This window comes from Podarcis pityusensis, assembly GCF_964106645.2.
Source record: "Podarcis pityusensis genome assembly, chromosome: 1".
Classification (NCBI taxonomy): Eukaryota; Metazoa; Chordata; class Lepidosauria; order Squamata; family Lacertidae; genus Podarcis; species Podarcis pityusensis.
The window spans coordinates 83,838,987-83,853,895 of NC_138028.1; the positions used below are offsets into that span (position 1 = coordinate 83,838,987).

A 14,909-nucleotide genomic window follows, 5' to 3' on the forward strand; every position below is an offset into this window, starting at 1 on the left:
TTGCATTTCAGAGCAATATGCAGTAAAATAGGTAAAGGTAAAGGGACCCCTGACCATTAGGTCCAGTCATGGACGACTCTGGGGTTGCATGCTCATCTCACTTTACTGGCCAAGGGAGCCGGCATACAGCTTCTGGGTCATGTGGCCAGCATGACTAAGCTGCTTCTGGCGAAACCAGAGCAGCGCACGGAAATGCCATTTACCTTCCCGCCTATTTATCTACCTGCACTTTGACATGCTTTCGAACTGCTAGGTTGGCAGGGGCAGGGACCGAGCAACAGGAGCTTACCCCATTGCGGGGATTTGAACCGCCGACCTTCTGATCGGCAAGCCCTAGGCTCTGAGGTTTTGACCACAGCGCCACCCACATCCCTATGCAGTAAAATAAAAGCATACTATTATAAATTAGTTCAGTTTTGTAGGATTCATGGATCACCCAGGGCTTCAGTTCCCCCACTTCATTTATAAAACTTCACAACATTCCTGGTAATCTCTGTTGCCATACTAGTGGGGAGCATTGAGATAAGAATATTAACCATTGTTGATTCTTTGACCTATGCAGTGTTCATATGAGGACAAGGGAGTGTTGCTCACATCAGAGAGAGTACAGGGATGTCTTCAGCCAACACACATGATCTTTTTGTTTTCCCTGATCGTAAAACACCATTTCATGAAGCTGTCATTTGTCTGTATTTGACAATTGCAATGGAATGGTTGCACTCCTCTTTCAAGACTTAAAATTGTGGCTTCCTGAAGCTTTTGGTGGTGATGGACATAGTACACACTGTAATATCTAGTTTGGATCTAATACTATTTCATCATTGTTCTCCTATTTTTATTTGCAGAAGATAGCACACCTTAGTAAAATGTCAAAAGGAAACTTCACCGCAATTACTGAGTTTGTTTTGCTGGGATTCACAGATAACCAGAATCTGCAGGTTCTTCTCTTCACTGTGTTCTTACTGATTTACATGGTGATCTTGGTGGGGAACATTGGCATGGTAACATTAATCACAATTGACTCCCGGCTCCACACTCCCATGTATTTTTTCCTGAGCCACCTGTCAATGTTAGATATCGGTTACTCCACTGTCATCGCTCCCATGACACTGATGACCTTCGTAGCAGAAAGCAAAACAGTTCCCTTCACTGGCTGCGCCCTGCAGTTTTTCTTCTTCTGCATTGCTGTATCCTGTGAGTGCTGCCTGCTGGGTGCAATGGCATACGATCGCTTCATTGCAATCTGCAACCCACTGTTGTATACTGCTCTCATGTCCAAAAAGCTCTGTTATTTGCTTGTGGCTAGCTCGTATCTAACAGGTTGTGTGAATGCAGCGGTCCAGACTTCATTTATATTTACTTTGTCCTTTTGTAGATCCAACATCATCAACCATTTCTTCTGTGATGTGGTCCCTATTCTAAGGCTCTCCTGTTCAGATACAAGTGTCATTGATATGATTCATTTTAGCTTCTCAACAGCAGTTGTATCAATACCTATCCTGGGTATTCTGGTGTCTTACAGTTACATACTTGTCACGATCCTTCGGATCAGCTCAGCCGAGGGCAGACGAAAAGCCTTCTCCACCTGTGCCTCCCACCTTACAGCTGTCACCATTTTCTATGGCACAGTTGCTTTCATGTACTTACGGCCCAGTTCAAAATATTCTGTGGAACAGGACAAAATCATCTCTGTCTTTTACACCCTTGCAATACCTATGCTGAATCCACTCATCTACAGCCTGAGAAACAAGGAGGTAAAAGAGGCTTTCAAAAGGATGGTTGGGGGAAAGATTATCTGTCAGAGGCGATAAGCTTCATTATCAAAATCCTGGTTCTGTATCTTATTGTACCCTTTATCTCATTTTCCATTTTTAATTTTTATCTCTATAATGGGTTACATTCACACTTAGTCTACAATCCTTTATGTACTCCCATTTCTGAGCATGGGATTGTTCCATTTTTTATGTGTAGTTAGGTTCCATTGAAGTTTGACTTGGGCCCTCTCGATTTTTATTGGAATGAGGTACAACAAATTCTGCCTGTTTCCAAGCAAAGTATTACAATTTGAGGTTTACAGGCTATTGATTTACTGAAGCACCAAGGAATTCTGATGCCTGTTTTCTGTCAGCAAGGGAAAGAATGAGAACTGAGCACCATTCCATTGAATGATAACAGAGAGTATACTATTTAACCTGTAGCGGATGAAAATCCCTGGCTTTCCAGATGTTGCTGGATTACACTTCCCATCATCCAAGACCATTGTCCATTCTGGTGTCCAGGAACATATGGAGGGCCACAGGTTCCCATCCCTGCTCTAGTAGATGCTGCAAGCTTCTGACACAGGTATGATGAAGGTCCACATGTTGCACACATTGGCCGGTCCATCATTCTCTGTTGCTGCAAAGATTAATATATGCTATTTGTGACAAGGGAACTATATGAATAGCATGGCTCTGATTACCCTTCTTCAGAGGATGGTTAATGTGTTGCAGTAGTGATACTTAGGCAAGACAGTCACACCATTCACTGATAGACATGGAGAAGTGTTTTGACTGTGAGTGAATGCCACATTCCTGGCAGCCAACTATATTGCTCCTTCACAGTAGGGTCCAGTGAGGGAGCCTGGGTGAGGCACCATTGCTCTTCTAGCGTTCCAACATAGCTAATTGCTGGCACTTGCAGAAAGAGAAAGGGGTGGGACAAGGGAGGGTGAAGTAATGGTGCCAAACTATACATTTTCTATGGTTCACTACTGTATATATTTATTCTGGTAATAATCTTTATCTTAAATGTGACCGGGAAGGTATGAGTACATATCCAGACCTCCTAATCGTTAATGTAAAGAGCAGTGCACTCATCTGCTGTTACAAACAAAGCTTATTACCTCTTCTAATGAAAAAATCCCTGTTTTGCTTAGACAGTAGGCTCTTCCTCAAAAAGTAATGGTTTAGAAAAAATATAACCAGCTAGTCATTTCTTATGGAGGTCATGCTCTTTCAATTTCAGACTGTACAAACTATACAAAATAGGGGGGGGGGATTGAAATTATTTATCATCATCATCATCATCAAACCTTTATTGGCATCACATACAAAAAATCAGAATAAATAGGCCAGTGCAATCTCATCGCCATTTCAACAGTACAGTCATTTGCCAAAGGGAAAAAGAGGCGAGCAATCTATTTCATCTCCATGGGTCTCCAGGATCCTGTAGTGTACTTCGGCAACAAAAATAAATTATTTATGATGGAAAGGAATAAGTATGTTACAATGCTCATTCCAAGAAGACCCCTCCCCTACTCATCATGTTACATTGGCTCCAAATAGTATTTAAACCACAGATTTCCATGGTAGGATAGCTCACACACTTCAATGGGACCACCTTTTTGCCTTACATTCTCAAGGACCAGCTACCATCTTTGCTGAACTGCAGACTTAGGATTGAGTGAGGGAACGGCTGGAGCCTTGCTGATATTAGAGCTTAACTCTCACATGGAAGGCACACATCTCTGATGCCAGACTTCAGTTCCTCTTTCTTCAGAAAACTATACCCCCTCCCTTTTTCTCTTTACTTTTAGAGTGTGGCTCTGTGGCAAATTGCAGTACCTGCTCATCAGGCTTTGGGTAGCTTGGGATGCTCTTAAGATCAAGGAGCAACTGTACTGGGGGATTTGTTACCTATTGATATCTCTATAATCAGGATGTCTGAAGCAGCACCCGTATATTCTGTCTGTCATTTCACATAATAAACATAATAAAGATTCTACTTTCTTTATTCTACATTATTCTACTTTCTTGTTGAGAATAAGATTTAAGGTAGAAAAAACATGTTCTTAATGGAAAGAAACATTGACTCCAACAACATATTGGGATCTTGTAAAGGGAAGATTTGGTTGCTGGGCATGCTTGTGGGTTCAGACGTGCACTTCTTTACATAGGGAGCTGAACCCAGAGAAGAATATGGCTGCAGAGTGAACCAGAAGGTCCTGCCATGATGCGCTGCACCAAACCCGTTCCCTGCACCTTGCACCTGCCCTCTCCCTCTCCTAGCAACCCTCTGTGTCGGGAACGTGGGAGTGCAAAACCCATTCCACCTCAATGGCCATACTGATTTCCAAACTAACTCAGCAATCTTTGGTCAAAAAGATTGGGCTTGTTTCTGAAATGTTTCGAAGCCCTTCAAAACCTCTTTGACCAGAAAAGATAATGGAAAAGGGGGGGGGGATGTAGGTGTCATGAACATTGATGACTCTGCAATCTCAAAGTTCCCAATTGCTGACGTGTGTGTATGTGAGGATAATGATGGAAATGTTTGCAAATGCAAGATGTTCCACTGGAAGCTCACACTTCACATTTTCAGTATGAATCAGCATGCCATATACTTGAAGAGCCTATTCTTGTGAAAGGCATACTACAAATTTCCCCATGAGAAATAGCTTTGCACAGTTGAGTTGGCAAGATTGGGACCAGGCTGTCTTACAAGTTTATCAACAAACTTAATTTGACAGAAAATAGAGGCAAGTAATAAATAAAGATTCACATTGAATTGTGGACTGAATGGAGATGAAACACTTCTGCTTGGAACCAATTAAAGATGAAGAATGGAAAGAACGAATTCCCAAATAGCATGTTCTCAGATGATTATGTTGAGGGGTCATGGAGAGCATTTTAATGATATGGGCTTCACCCATGTGTTTCAGGGATTTGGCTTCTAGTTGATGCTAAACTAACTATAAAATGACAGATTCTATCTACAACTGTTGGTTTGGTGTTCTTGGAATGACATCCATCGTCTTCACAGGTAAGGTGAGATATGCTATGTTAACTAACCTGATAGGCTCTCAGAGTGCTTGTGAATTTTTATGTCTAGCAGTCAGATCTAGCAACAGCTTGGTTCTCTGGGGGCAAATCAATTACCTGGGATTTATTTTGGCTTTTTCTTTGACAAAAGACTTTTTTATTCTCTGTATGTGATGTAGCCTACTAGTTGCCTGTGACTGTAAGCAGCAGCAGATCATGGAGATCTGCAGAAATGCAGATGGCAGTCTTTCTGCATTGACTTGTTGTAGAAAACAGTCATGTGCAGCTGAAGGATAGCTTACATACTGCGTAAAATCTATGCTTGTAGTTTGTGAGGCTGATTCATTCCTACAGTGTTCTCCTGTGAGATATTGTTGGCATAATTGTGGTAATTCGTTTTAAGGTAGTGTGGTAGTCATCCAGCTGCAGGCATTCTTTTGGGTTGCATTTCAGAGCAATATGCAGTAAAATAGGTAAAGGTAAAGGGACCCCTGACCATTAGGTCCAGTCATGGACGACTCTGGGGTTGCATGCTCATCTCACTTTACTGGCCAAGGGAGCCGGCATACAGCTTCTGGGTCATGTGGCCAGCATGACTAAGCTGCTTCTGGCGAAACCAGAGCAGCGCACGGAAATGCCATTTACCTTCCCGCCTATTTATCTACCTGCACTTTGACATGCTTTCGAACTGCTAGGTTGGCAGGGGCAGGGACCGAGCAACAGGAGCTTACCCCATTGCGGGGATTTGAACCGCCGACCTTCTGATCGGCAAGCCCTAGGCTCTGAGGTTTTGACCACAGCGCCACCCACATCCCTATGCAGTAAAATAAAAGCATACTATTATAAATTAGTTCAGTTTTGTAGGATTCATGGATCACCCAGGGCTTCAGTTCCCCCACTTCATTTATAAAACTTCACAACATTCCTGGTAATCTCTGTTGCCATACTAGTGGGGAGCATTGAGATAAGAATATTAACCATTGTTGATTCTTTGACCTATGCAGTGTTCATATGAGGACAAGGGAGTGTTGCTCACATCAGAGAGAGTACAGGGATGTCTTCAGCCAACACACATGATCTTTTTGTTTTCCCTGATCGTAAAACACCATTTCATGAAGCTGTCATTTGTCTGTATTTGACAATTGCAATGGAATGGTTGCACTCCTCTTTCAAGACTTAAAATTGTGGCTTCCTGAAGCTTTTGGTGGTGATGGACATAGTACACACTGTAATATCTAGTTTGGATCTAATACTATTTCATCATTGTTCTCCTATTTTTATTTGCAGAAGATAGCACACCTTAGTAAAATGTCAGAAGGAAACTTCACCGCAATGACTGAATTTGTTTTGCTGGGATTCACAGATAACCAGAATCTGCAGGTTCTTCTCTTCACTGTGTTCTTACTGATTTACATGGTGATCTTGGTGGGGAACATTGGCATGATAACATTAATTACAATTGACTCCAGGCTCCACACTCCCATGTATTTTTTCCTGAGCCACCTGTCAATGTTAGATATTGGTTACTCCACTGTCATTGCTCCCAGGACACTGATGACCTTCGTAGCAGAAAGCAAAACAATTTCCTTCACTGGCTGTGCCCTGCAATTTTTCTTCTTCTGCATTGCTGTATCCTGTGAGTGCTGCCTGCTGGGTGCGATGGCATATGACCGCTTCATTGCAATCTGCAACCCACTGTTGTATACTGCTCTCATGTCCAAAAAGCTCTGTTATTTGCTTGTGGCTAGCTCGTATCTAACAGGTTGTGTGAATGCAGTGGTCCAGACTTCATTTATATTTAGTTTGTCCTTTTGTAGATCCAACATCATCAACCATTTCTTCTGTGATGTGGTCCCTATTCTAAGGCTCTCCTGTTCAGATACAAGAGTCATTGATATGATTCATTTTAGCTTCTCAACAGCAATTGTATCTGTAACTATCCTGGCCATTCTTGTGTCTTACACATACATCCTAGTTGCCATCCTTCGGATCAACTCAGCCGAGGGCAGACGAAAAGCCTTCTCCACCTGTGCCTCCCACCTTACAGCTGTCACCATTTTCTATGGCACAGTTGCTTTCATGTACTTACGGCCCAGTTCAAAATATTCCATGGAACAGGACAAAATCATCTCTGTTTTTTACACCCTTGCAATACCTATGCTGAATCCACTCATCTACAGCCTGAGAAACAAGGAGGTAAAAGAGGCTTTCAAAAGGATGGTTGGGGGAAAGATTATCTCTTAAAGACATTAACGTTCAAAACAATAAATCCAATCCTACAGCTTACTTCATCCTTTATTACAAAGTCCTTATTACTATTATTTCCTTCCCAGTGAGTCAGATCCAGGCTAAAGCTACACTTCTCTTCTTAATTTGAGTAGTTCACACTAAACTCCACAGGGTTTATTTCTCAGCAGGCACTTATTGTATTGTTCTGTACATTAATTTATATCAAGTCCCATTGAAATGTGTGTGAGTTCTAAGAGATAGGTATGGATCATTAACATTTTTGATCGAGTGCATAAACTATGGTGGTCATGCCCAGTACGGAGACTGAAGGGAGTATTCCCATCTCTCTCCCCAAAATAGGCTACCCTCGCACATCTTATCATAATGTTTATAAGTTATTATTCATTGGCTTTCCCCCCACTGCTGTCTCATGTCATAATGCCTGGGGGTGATGGAATGGTATGTGCACATATACATGAATAAATGAATGGAATAGGTTTACATGGAACTCTCTGTCATTTACTTATAATGTGGTATTAGAGTGGCCTGGCTTGACTTTTAATGGTGGCCTTTAACGATGTTCCTCTCTTTATTAGCGTTGGTGGACGAACACTTTTACTGTTATGTTTTATTCCATGTTATGAATTTTAAATGTTTAATGAGCTGTTTGTCTTCTAGTATGGTGTAAGTCACTTTTTCAGAAGTTTTGTAAAAGGCAATGAACATATATTATTATTAATAAATAAATAAATAAATAGATAAATTTTGGCAACCAAAAAATTGAATCCTTTGTTCCCATGTCTATTTAGGTACACACATAGCCTCTTTACTTTAGTTTTTCAGCTCATTTAACTAAGCCATTTCAATTTGGCTTGGCGGGGGTTTAGTGAACATTCAGTGAACGCTCACTCACATTTTAGAGGTTCAGTCATTTGATGCTACCTCATCTGTCACATGAGGGGGTGAACAGCATGACCATTATCTATTTGCATGTATTAATAACAGGACTTTTTTCACCTGGAATTTACTGGAACTCAGTTCTGGCACCTCAGGTGAACAAGAGGGTGTTCATTTTGAGTTCCAAAAGAGTTCCTATTTTTCTAGAAAAATAGCACTGATTAATAATGTAGATCTTTAAAAAGCCATTCACCATATACAATGGGCTCATTCCTCAGCAAGGCATTATTCAGAGGTGGAGCCTATGCCCGCACTGCCCAGGGCAGGCGCACTCCCGAGGGGGGGGCGGAGTATGGAGGGTGCCCTTCCAGGCCTGGGACAGCTGCTCCGGTGCACAGAGCGGCGCGCACATGCCCTGCAGCCAGGGGCGGAGTGAGCTGCCCATGTGGCGAGAGCGAAACATTTGGTGTGCTGCATGCCCATGACTGCCAAATGTCACCCCACTCAGCGAAGACACCTGAGGCGATCCGCCCTTACCTCCCTTCCTCCGCCCCTGGCATTATTGCCATATATTTGGCATGTGTCCATTTACAGTTTCACAATTTAACGTATCTCCAACAATCTCTGCCTGGTAGTGCCTCATTGATGCTGAATAGCTGGATGTAAAAAAGACTCAGAATGAGCTTGAGGAAATAAAAAGTTATTCACTGCTTACCCAAAACTTGAAAGAGAGGTAGTCAACTCTATGGAATGGTGATCTACAACCTGTGAGCCACAGTAGAAAAGGCCCTGTCTTGTGTCCCAACTAATCAGGTTTATGAACATGATGAGGCAGATTAGTAGAGCCTAAGATTTTGAGCACAATGTCAGAAGAAACCTTTGAAAAGAGGCTATCAAGCAGATTTCCTTCCATCCGCTCATTCAACAACATCTGCTGTGAAAGCTATGCACTTTAGTTCTCTGCAAGGAATGTTGTTATTTCTTAACGTGTACTCAAATTGTAACATAAATTGCTTTGCGATATTTCATTCTTGGCAAAGGCAGGTGTACACTAAGACACTGCAAACCTAATTGTGTGTGCTCAGAAGTAAGGCCCGTTGAATTCAGATGGACTTATTCCCAGGTAATAGATTTAAGATTGTTCATTTGAATTTTATTACTGCTCCTCAGTTCAAGTCCTGGTCTCTTTATCAAAATGGATACAGTAGAACTGCCTCAGGTTACAAACGCTTCAGGTTACAAATTCTGCTAACCTGGAAGAGTTACCTTGAGTTGAGAACTTTGCTCCAGGATGAGAACAGAAATCGTGTGCCAGCGGCTCCAGCGGCAGCAAGAGGCCCCATTAGCAAAAGCACACCTCTAGTTAAGAATAGTTTCAGGTTAAGAACAGACCTCCGGAACGAATTAAGTTTGTAACTAGAGGTACCACTGTAGAACCATCTGGATTTGACTGCCCATTTTTGACCACTATAGATATTCACTTTTAAATTTAAATTTGAATTCATTTCCCTGCCCCCTGACATTTTCTGGACATGGATAGTACCTACTCAATGCCTGAGTGAGGGCAATTAGACAGCATAACAACTTTATACTGAACTGTGAGATTCTAATCCCACGTACCCAGGAGTGACCCGCACTGTTAATGAAGCAGCTCAGCCCTAGCAGGTGAGCTGCTCTGGATGGCTCTGTCTAACAATCATCACGTTGCAAGCACCTTTCGGTCCTGCAGGTCCCAATGACTTTGTTGGTATTGTTAACTAGTGTTAATAGCTTAGGGAATGTGCAACAAACTTACTCTAAAACAGCGGTTCTCAACCTGTGGGCCCCCAGATGTTGTTGGACTACAACTCCCATCATCCCTTAGCTCTGGCCTTGCTAGCTGGGGTGATGAGAGTTGTAGTTCAACAACATCTGGGAAACCACAGGTTGAGAAAGGCTGCTCTAAAACAAGATAGAGGAAAGTAACTAGTGAAGATTCCTACTGAATTGTGGGCTGAATGGAGAGAGGCAACTTCTGTTAGAAACTAATTAAAGATGAATAGTAGAAAGTAAAAGAAATTCCCAGGCTGTATGTCCTCAGGTGATTATGCAGAGATGTCATACAGAGTATTTTAATTTATGCCTTTGAGGAATTTGGTCACTAGGTGGTAGCAAAACAACTATAAAATGAGCATTTCTCTCTACATCCCTTATTCTAGGGCTCTAGGATCGACATTGATCATCTTCACAAGTAAGGTTTCTTACAATACATTTCCTAGCCAGATATAATCCAAAATTCCTGTTAAACTCCCCACTAGCAGTCAAATTTATCAACAGTGCATTTCTCTGGAAGCAAATTTATAATCTAAGCATTGAGGGGAGGGTGTTCTTGCTTGGTTACAGTATCTCTGAATTCTACCTCTTTTGCACTGATCCAGCAAACAGGTTTATGTGCAAATGAAGGATGTCAACATACTGCAGAGGAAGTAATTCTTTATCTACTGCAGCTACCTCACAACTATAAAATTAGCCTTTCTAGCAATATGCCTAACTTTGGGGCTTTAGGAATGACATCTGTCCTCTTCACAGGTAAGACTCCTAGCCTGATTTATTCTCAGAGTGCTTAGGATATTTTATTTTTGGCAGCCAGATGATATCTATGGACAGTTCCATTCTCTGCAAGCAAGGAATTTTTTTGGAATTTAGCTTGGTTTCTTTTCACAAAAGCTGGGGAGGTTGACTTCTGATGATGCTGCACTAGATCTTTCTTACAAGTTTTGTGTGATTGTAATAAGGAATTCAGAAATGGAGATTTAAAATCACCAGATAAGCAGTTTATTTGCTTCATGTTTTTTTATCTGGTACTGCAGCTGGATTCAACCAAAAAGGGGGAAAACTCAGATTGAAGTGAGAGACACATTTGCATGAAGTGAGAGACACATTTGCATTGAAGGGAGCGAGTTAACACTCAGTTACAATATTTTTGCATTCTCTCTTTATGACCTCCATCCAACAAACATGTTTATGAGCAAATGGAAGATAGCTTGCCTGCTGAAGGGCAATTTGCATTGTACCTTGGTTCTTGAAAAGAATCCATTTGACTCCTGGAACCATTCAGAAACCAAGCGTAGCTTCCAATTGGCTGCAGGAGCATCCTGCAGCCAATTGGAAGCCGCGAAAGCCGTGCTGGATGTTCGGCTTCCAAAAATCATTCGAAAACCGGAACACTCACTTATGGGTTTCGATTGTTTAGAAGCCAATTTGTTCGGGAGCTGAGGCGTTTGAGATCCAAGGTATGACGGTGCTTCATTATTTTCCACAGCAGCCTCACAAATTAATATGGGGAACACCAGGGCAAACAGCATACTTTAAAACATCAACCCAATTCTGCCTTGTTTTTAGATTGTCCCAAGTTGCAGCAAGATTTGATAGTGCATTCTTTTTTTAAAAGGGGAAAGATGGGGGAAAGATGCAGGAACCTTAACTTAAGGGGGATTGAGGAGGTTTGCTGCAGTGATATAGCTAGAAGTGGCCAGCATTTGAAGGATGTTTTAAAAATAAAAAATGGGTATTAGGCGCATCAAATGGTGCTGATTTTGGTGAGTAAGTGGTGGCACTGGTCACTAGTGGGAGCCAATGTCCAGCACAAGAGCTTTCTACAAAACCTGAACGAAGGCTGAAAGAGGCCATGTGTTTGAGAACCAAACCTCTCCTGGCAATTTGACACAAGCAGACTGCACAGTGATGGGGAAGAATCCCAATTTACATACAGGGCCCTTGGGGCAAGAGCCAGAGAAGAATTCAGGAGCGCTCATATCTTCTTTTTGACAAACATTAGGAGTTTCTGAAGCTTATATCTGAGGGGTTTAGATTGGAGGAGGAAACGTTAAGCATCTCATTGACATTCCTCTCCAGCGGCAAAGTGTGTGGAGGGCCACAGGGAAGGCTTCCCTGGGTGCAAAATTGTTAGAGGTGCAAAATTTCAACACCCTGTGCTGCCTCAGTACTGCTGTGCACTTCCGTCGCTGGGCTCCCTTGAAAATGGCTCCCCCGTGTGAAAAAGGAAGTGACCTCTCCAGACAATGGAACAACTCTTCTTTTCTTATCTATGTGGCTGTGCGAGGTTTGAGGGGAATACAAGGAAGAACAAGGATGGCCTATTACAAAAATGATATCATGTGTACATTGATCTGGGAAGCTTGGACGGTGATGGAGATGATGCAGGAAGGGTGGGTAAAGGGTATGAGAGCCCACCGTATGTCGTGGCAATGTAAAATTATTAAGAAAGCCTGGGAAGAAAATGTTGAAAATGACTTTTGTTTAAAAAAAATGAAGCTAAGATCCTGGAAGGTACAGGACTTAATGGATTTACCATGCAAAAGACTTTGTTCCTGCATCTGAGAACGGACGCCAGGGCAAGACCAGCCCATCCCTATAGAAGGAAGAAGCCACCGCCAAAGAAGATGAAAGAGATTGGCAAAACAAACTAATAAACTATAACTGGACATAGCAGACAATTTCTCTTTTCCCCCCTTTCCTTAAAAAAGGGATATGTGTATAAATAAGTATAGAAAATTGAACCAGGAGGGGGAGTTGGAGGGAAGTCAGTTAAGATGTATGATTTTGATTGTGATGTTTTTTATGATTGGGTTTTTTTCTTTTTGTTATTATAATAATAATAATAAAACCTTTATTGCATTAGCATACAGCCATAGCAAAATAAGACAAAAATACTAGAGACAAGCAACCAAACAAAATTCAAAGCGATATTACTGGCGTAATGACATTTAAATTACCCTAAGACAATAATGTAAAGATTTAGTTGCCAGCGCCAAGAATCTAAAGTGCGGATGTATATAAAACATAAAATGGCCCCAAAATAGGCTCGGCACATTGGGTTGAAAAAGTAATAAAAAGAATTAAAACAGGTCCAGGTCTAGGACTCACTACCCAGTCAGAGTAGCCCTGAGTTTCAGAGCCTGCACTATAAAGATTGCCACCCCACGTGAAATTTGGGGATTTGCGTCCACAAGAAGCGATTTCAAACAGTCTTCCTTAGATGTGATGGTGGACGGGATCAAGAGGAGGAGCTTAGGTCTTATTGGCTCATAAATAGGGCAGTAGAAAAAGAAATGTATGAAGTCCTCTACTTCATTCATTGTGCATGGACATAAACGCTGAGTAATAGGGGTCTTAGAGTAAATCCCCTGCAGGAAGGCCGTGGGTATAGAATGGAAACGGGCCATAGTAAACGCTCTTCTCAAATTGGGCTCCGTCAGGTCTATCAAGTAGTTGGCAAGTGATCTTACCACTTTCACTTTAGGGAGCCACATGGAGAGGCGAGCTGTAGTGGACTGTGCCCGGTCCATGGCCTCGTCTCTTGTAAGAATCCAGGCCCGGATTTTATGTTGGTCCCAAGATGACAGCGTGTCGAGATCTGGGAGGGAGTAGCGTGCAGTAATAGTCTCCATGGCCTTGGACCATTTGTTGGTATGAGAACAAGTTAAAAAGGCTTGCCTAGCTAGTAGGGAACCTGGGGCATTGATTAATTTACAATAAAAACTAATGATTCTAATGTGGGCTCTCGCAACAATGGAGGGGAGGCCCAGTTCTGTTCTTAACTGTGCAGCAACTGAGCCCTTGGGGAGGCCCAGTATCTTTCGTGCAAAAGAGTTTTGCAGAATCTCCAGCCGTTGTAGTGTTTTTAAATTCCACCCCCAGATTTCAACCCCATACAGTAACATCGGGAGGACTTTGCTGATAAATGCTTTTCTGATTGGTGGAACCAACTGGCCGCCTTTTGCATAGAAGAATTTCTCCAAAGCTTTGATGGTTCTACGGGCAGCCAGGATGGTCATATTTAGGTGAGCTGACCAGCTAAGCCCATGCTGAAAAGTGATACCCAAATATTTGAATGCTGAACAATATTCAATAGAGTGGCCCTCAAAATTCCAGAAAGGCTTCCGAGTTTTCATGCCAAAAGTAAGAATTTTGGTTTTGGCGAAATTGATTTTGAGGGAGTTGGTGTCACAATATGTCATGAGCCCTCTGAGCATGTTGTTTAAGCCCTGCTTGGTTAAAGACAGTATCACCATGTCGTCCGCATAGAGTAATATGGGGATCTTGAGCTGTTGTAAAGAGGGGGCAGATTGATTTAGGGCCTTCATGGTTGTAACGCTGTCATTGATGTAGAAATTGAATAGAAAAGGGGCCAAGAGGCAGCCCTGTTTGACCCCTTTATTCAGAGGGAAAGGATCAGATAGAGCTCCCAGAGGGCCGAATTTTACTCTGGCCGATATGTCATTATGAATTTCCATAAGAAGGTGGAGGAGTCTCTTATCTATGTTAGTGTAACTAAGCTTCTGCCATAGCCTATCTCTGGGGATGGAGTCAAAGGCGGAGGTCAGGTCCACAAAAGCCGCGTGTAGTTTGCAGTTGAACCTGTTTAGGTATTTATCAATCAGGGTAAATAGAACAAGACATTGGCCAGATGTGCTGTGACCTTTACGGAAGCCAGCCTGTTCCGGGTGGAATAGCTTTGTTTCTTCTGCCCACTCGATTAATTTCTCTAGCAAGAATCTAGAGTAGACCTTGTATGATATGTCCAGCAGGCTGATAGGTCGATAGTTACGCGGATCTTGTGGGTCCCCCTTTTTATGTATTATAAAATTAATAAAAGAAAAAAAGAAAATGGCTTCCCCATGTGAAAAAGGAAGTGACCTCTCCAGACAATGGAATGACTCTTCTTTTCTTATCTCTGTGGCTGTGATCTCCTGGGGGACACAGATGCTGTTAGGCAGTTAATGTGCATGCATACTCTATCCATTTCCCTTTCTCCGCACCCCCCTTCCCTATGTGGCCACAGGTACTGGCAACCCATGCTACATCACTGTTCCTTGCCACTTAAATGTAGGGTCTCCTGAAACTACTTTTGGTTGTGGAGCTAATACTATTTCAATTTTTTTCTCATATTTCTATTTACACAGGAGAATACAACTTGTGACA

General features: G+C 42.2%; 2 protein-coding genes across 2 annotated transcripts; both read left to right on the plus strand.

Annotated features, from left to right (window-relative positions):
- Window positions 1-866: 866 nt before the first annotated feature.
- On the plus strand, window positions 867-1,811 carry LOC308471307 (olfactory receptor 5AR1-like; the record flags this gene model as incomplete). Its single annotated transcript, XM_080995194.1, has 1 exon — window positions 867-1,811. The coding sequence occupies one exon, from the start codon at window positions 867-869 to the stop codon at window positions 1,809-1,811; it is 945 nt and encodes a 314-aa protein (XP_080851320.1).
- Window positions 1,812-6,107: 4,296 nt separating this feature from the next.
- Window positions 6,108-7,043, plus strand: LOC308471412 (olfactory receptor 5AR1-like; the record flags this gene model as incomplete). Its single annotated transcript, XM_080995403.1, has 1 exon — window positions 6,108-7,043. The coding sequence occupies one exon, from the start codon at window positions 6,108-6,110 to the stop codon at window positions 7,041-7,043; it is 936 nt and encodes a 311-aa protein (XP_080851529.1).
- Window positions 7,044-14,909: the final 7,866 nt, after the last annotated feature.